Source organism: Clarias gariepinus, chromosome 20 (assembly GCF_024256425.1).
Source record: "Clarias gariepinus isolate MV-2021 ecotype Netherlands chromosome 20, CGAR_prim_01v2, whole genome shotgun sequence".
Classification (NCBI taxonomy): Eukaryota; Metazoa; Chordata; class Actinopteri; order Siluriformes; family Clariidae; genus Clarias; species Clarias gariepinus.
Window position 1 is genome coordinate 2344897 of NC_071119.1, and position 3793 is coordinate 2348689.

At 41.9% G+C, this 3793-nt stretch overlaps 1 protein-coding gene across 1 annotated transcript; it reads left to right on the forward strand.

The window, feature by feature from the left end:
- Positions 1-1026: 1026 nt before the first annotated feature.
- Positions 1027-3241, forward strand: fgf20a (fibroblast growth factor 20a). The gene is made up of 3 exons (XM_053480205.1): positions 1027-1285; positions 1862-1965; positions 2100-3241. The coding sequence occupies exons 1-3, from the start codon at positions 1027-1029 to the stop codon at positions 2343-2345; spliced, it is 609 nt and encodes a 202-aa protein (XP_053336180.1). The 3' UTR covers positions 2346-3241.
- The last annotated feature ends 552 nt before the right edge of the window (positions 3242-3793 follow it).

Below are 3793 nucleotides of genomic sequence, written 5' to 3' on the forward strand. Positions count from 1 at the left end.
GTCAGGTCGCGCGCTTTTTCGTCAGGCTTCATCTGGAACTTGAAGAACATCTTTCCTTCTTTTCTTTCTTTTGCACGGCTGTTTTTTTTCTTTTGCTCATGCAACACTGTTTTTTTTTTTTTTTACCATTATATAAAAAAGATACATATCGTGTGTGTGTGTGTGTGTGTGTGTGTGCATGTCAATTCTTTCTCGCACGGTTGTTTTTTTTCGTAGTGCGACATTTATTATTATTATTATTATTATTATTATAAGATATAGACCTCGTGTTTGTGCATGTTAAATCTTTCTTTCTTTTTCGTTTCGTAAACGCAACACTTTATAATTATTATTTTTTAGGTAAGAAATGTATTAAGTAAGATATAAATCTCGTGTGTGTGTGTGTGTGTGTGCGCGCGCGCGCATGTCAAATCTTTATTTCTTCCTTTTGTACGGTTGCATTCTACCTTTCACTCATCCATCCAGTCCTTTTTAATCATGACTTTTTAAAGTGAGATATAAATCTCGTGTGTGTGTGTGTGTGTGTGTGTGTGGTTGTGCATGTCGAATATTTCTTACCTTCTTTGTTTTGCACGTTTGTGTTTTCTCTTTCCTCATGCAACACTTTTTTTTATTATAACTATTTTTTGTTTTAAATAAGATTCTCTGTGTGTGTGTGTGTGTGTGTGTGTGTGAGTGAGTGAGTGTGTTATGGGACGCATGATGGATGATGGATGACGGGTGATGAGCGCGAGCTGAAGCCGTCAGATGATCAGACGCGCGCGCGGGAGATGAAACGCTCGAGCCGTTAACGGGTCTAACGGGAGATCAGAGAGTCGCGCGGCTCATTTGCATACGGGAGGTGTTTAAAGGCGCGTGCGTCAGGAATAAGGAGTGCTATTAGAGCAGCAGCAGCAGCAGGAGGAGACAGACTCACACACTCACTCACACACACACACTTACTCTCGGACACAGAGACTCTCTTACACCGCACACACTCCTCTCTCTCTCTCGCTCTCTCGCTCTCTCTCTCTGACGGCAACGGTGATGATGAGCGCGCTCGTGCTCGGTGCTCCCGCTCCCCCCTCACACGCCGCGCTCGCGACGCCCGGCTCCCTGCTCCTGCACGCGCAGCTGGCCCCGGCGGCGGAGCGGCTCTCGCGCAGCGCGCTCTCCCCGCCGCTGGAGCTCGCGCACCTCCGGGGCGTCCTGAGGCGGCGGCAGCTCTACTGCAGAACCGGCTTCCACCTGGAGATCCTACCGGACGGAACCGTGCAGGGCACGCGCAAGGACCACAGCACGTTCGGTACGGCATTTCAAACTTAATTAAGCTTACGTCATTAGCGACTACTTAAGAGTTCCTAGTTGTTTTGTTCAAATTAGTAACCTCGTACAAATAGCAAAAATTTCAGCTTAAAATTCTCTTTTTACTTCTCTAATTTTTTAAACAAATTTATTTACTTACTTTATATATTTTGTTTACTTTCATTCTCTGAATCTCTCATTTCACTGAATTTCATACTCTATTTTTAAAAAATATTGACAGTATTTTTGACTGTAAAATTACATTTTATTTCTCAAGTGATTTTAATAATGCTCCTTGTCAGGAAGAACCCTCTTAGTGATGGTACCAAAAGAAGAGCGCACCAAGTGTACTTTGTCTTCGCACCTGTTATTCTTTAAAGCTGTGTGAAATGTACTTGACATGAAAAGGAACTTAGAGAAAGACCTCTAATTTAAAGATATATATATATCTATATATGCTATATAACAAATTTATAACTGAAAAATTGCCCCTTATTCCATTAGCTTATGTGTTTGAATTGTACGTGACAAAGCATTTTAAAATTAACCCTGCATCTCTATTTTTTTTCTTGTCCAGGTATTCTGGAGTTCATCAGCCTGGCCGTGGGGTTAGTCAGCATCCGCGGTGTTGACAGCGGCTTCTACCTGGGCATGGACAGCAAAGGGCATCTGTATGGCTCGGTGAGTTAATTTATTTTTAAACATAAGCTTTGATGTAAAAACCTGAATCAACCAGCTGGTGGCTTTGTATCTGTACCGTCTTCGGATCGGTAACCTCGTGGCTAACCTTTTACTTCTCTTCCTATGTTTTGCAGGAAAAGCTGACGGCGGAGTGTGTTTTCCGTGAACACTTCGAGGAGAACTGGTACAACACCTATTCGTCGAACCTCTACCGACACGGCGAGCGAGGCCCGCACTACTTCGTCGCTCTGAACAAAGATGGCACGTCTCGAGATGGCGCTCGATCCAGGAGGTACCAGCGCTTCACGCACTTCCTCCCACGACCTGTCGACCCTGACCGCGTGCCTGATCTTTACAAGGACACCCTGGGACAAAGCTGAGACGAGGGTTGGATCTCAGAGATGGCGAAAAGAGAAAGCCCTTCATTTTGGGGTAGAAAAGGTTACTCCGGCATAGGAGATACGCTCCTGGAATTTTGTCGAGCAGATAATCTGCTAGGACTAAAAATCTCCAAACATCCATAAATGTCTTATCTTTTGGCTGGAGGATATATGTGGTTGCTCTGGTTGGAGAGGACAGATTCCAGGGGATCCAGGATTTGTCATTATCATCATAACGGTCTAATTGATGGACCTGTTGTTCTCTGGACATCCATGACAGCTCTTGTTTCTACAGGACTGAAGGTCATAGTCAGGTGGGAAACTGTATAGCTGTGTGGAGGAGCAGAAACATGTCCATTTGGGGCAAAAGTGGTGTTGGACCTGTACATCCAACATTCATGAGCACTGCTGATTGAGAGGTCAAGAAGATGTCTAGGAAAGGTCTCCAGAGAACTCTACGTTCTGGAGTATAAATTTGGGGCCACCTCAAGTCAACTGGACGCACTTCTCCAAAATCCACCCTGTTCTAGGGTTAAATCAATAGATCCCTGAGAGCTCTAATTTCTTAAATAGATTCGGGACAAAACCAATCTAGAAGGACAGTTGGTTGGCTCATGACCAAAGATTGAGATCAGGAACATAGTCTAATTGGGTCTAATCAGGGCAAATTGACGGTTTGGGATAATGAGCATGGAGCTTCTTCTGGGAAGATGTTACCGCTTCTAGAACATTCTTCAAAACAAGGACCACACTGGTTTTTGGAAATGGACATAGACATGGACGTTGCTATTTCAGATCAGGAAAACGATGTCCCATGGTTTGGGTATCAGGAGACAATGATGATTTACTACTGAATAGCTTCTAAAGGAATTTCCATCACTGTCTGGACTGATTAAACACTGGCTCCTAAACAATTACCATTAAATTTCATTTTTTAGTCTATAATTTATGTCTTTTTTTTAATACATATATTTATTTTATATATTTATTTATTTTCAAAGTATATTTTTACAGGTTTATAGAATATGTTAAAAAAGGAAATTATTTTCAAGACTGAATTATCCTGAAAGTATTTTCATACCTAGGAGTTTTCGAGCAGACTTGACTCTAAACTCTGCTCTTGCTTGGTTTGTTTTCTCATGTCTCACAAACACACAACATGCAAGATCTTTCCAGAAGGTTTCTGGAGCTTATTCAGGAATTAAAGACGCTTAAAACGATTTCAGGCGACTCTGTTTCTTCTTTCTGTAAGGTTGCAAGGTCATTGGTCAGGGGTGAAAGGTTATTGAATATCTGATTAGATGTTAAATAAAGAGGATGGGTTTATACCGAGGTGTACTTAACTGATTAGGATTGAGCCTTTAAAAAAAAATAAATAATTAAATAAATCACACACAGACACACACACACACACAAAAAAACAAGATGGTTAATTTTTTTTTTTTCAG

Coding starts and splice junctions, on each gene's coding strand:
- fgf20a (XM_053480205.1), top strand. CDS start 1,027: ATGATGAGCGCGCTCGTGCTCGGTGCTCCCGCTCCCCCCTCACACGCC. Junction 1,286..1,861: donor CAAGGACCACAGCACGTTCG/GTACGGCATTTC, acceptor TTTCTTGTCCAG/GTATTCTGGAGTTCATCAGC. Junction 1,966..2,099: donor AAGGGCATCTGTATGGCTCG/GTGAGTTAATTT, acceptor TATGTTTTGCAG/GAAAAGCTGACGGCGGAGTG.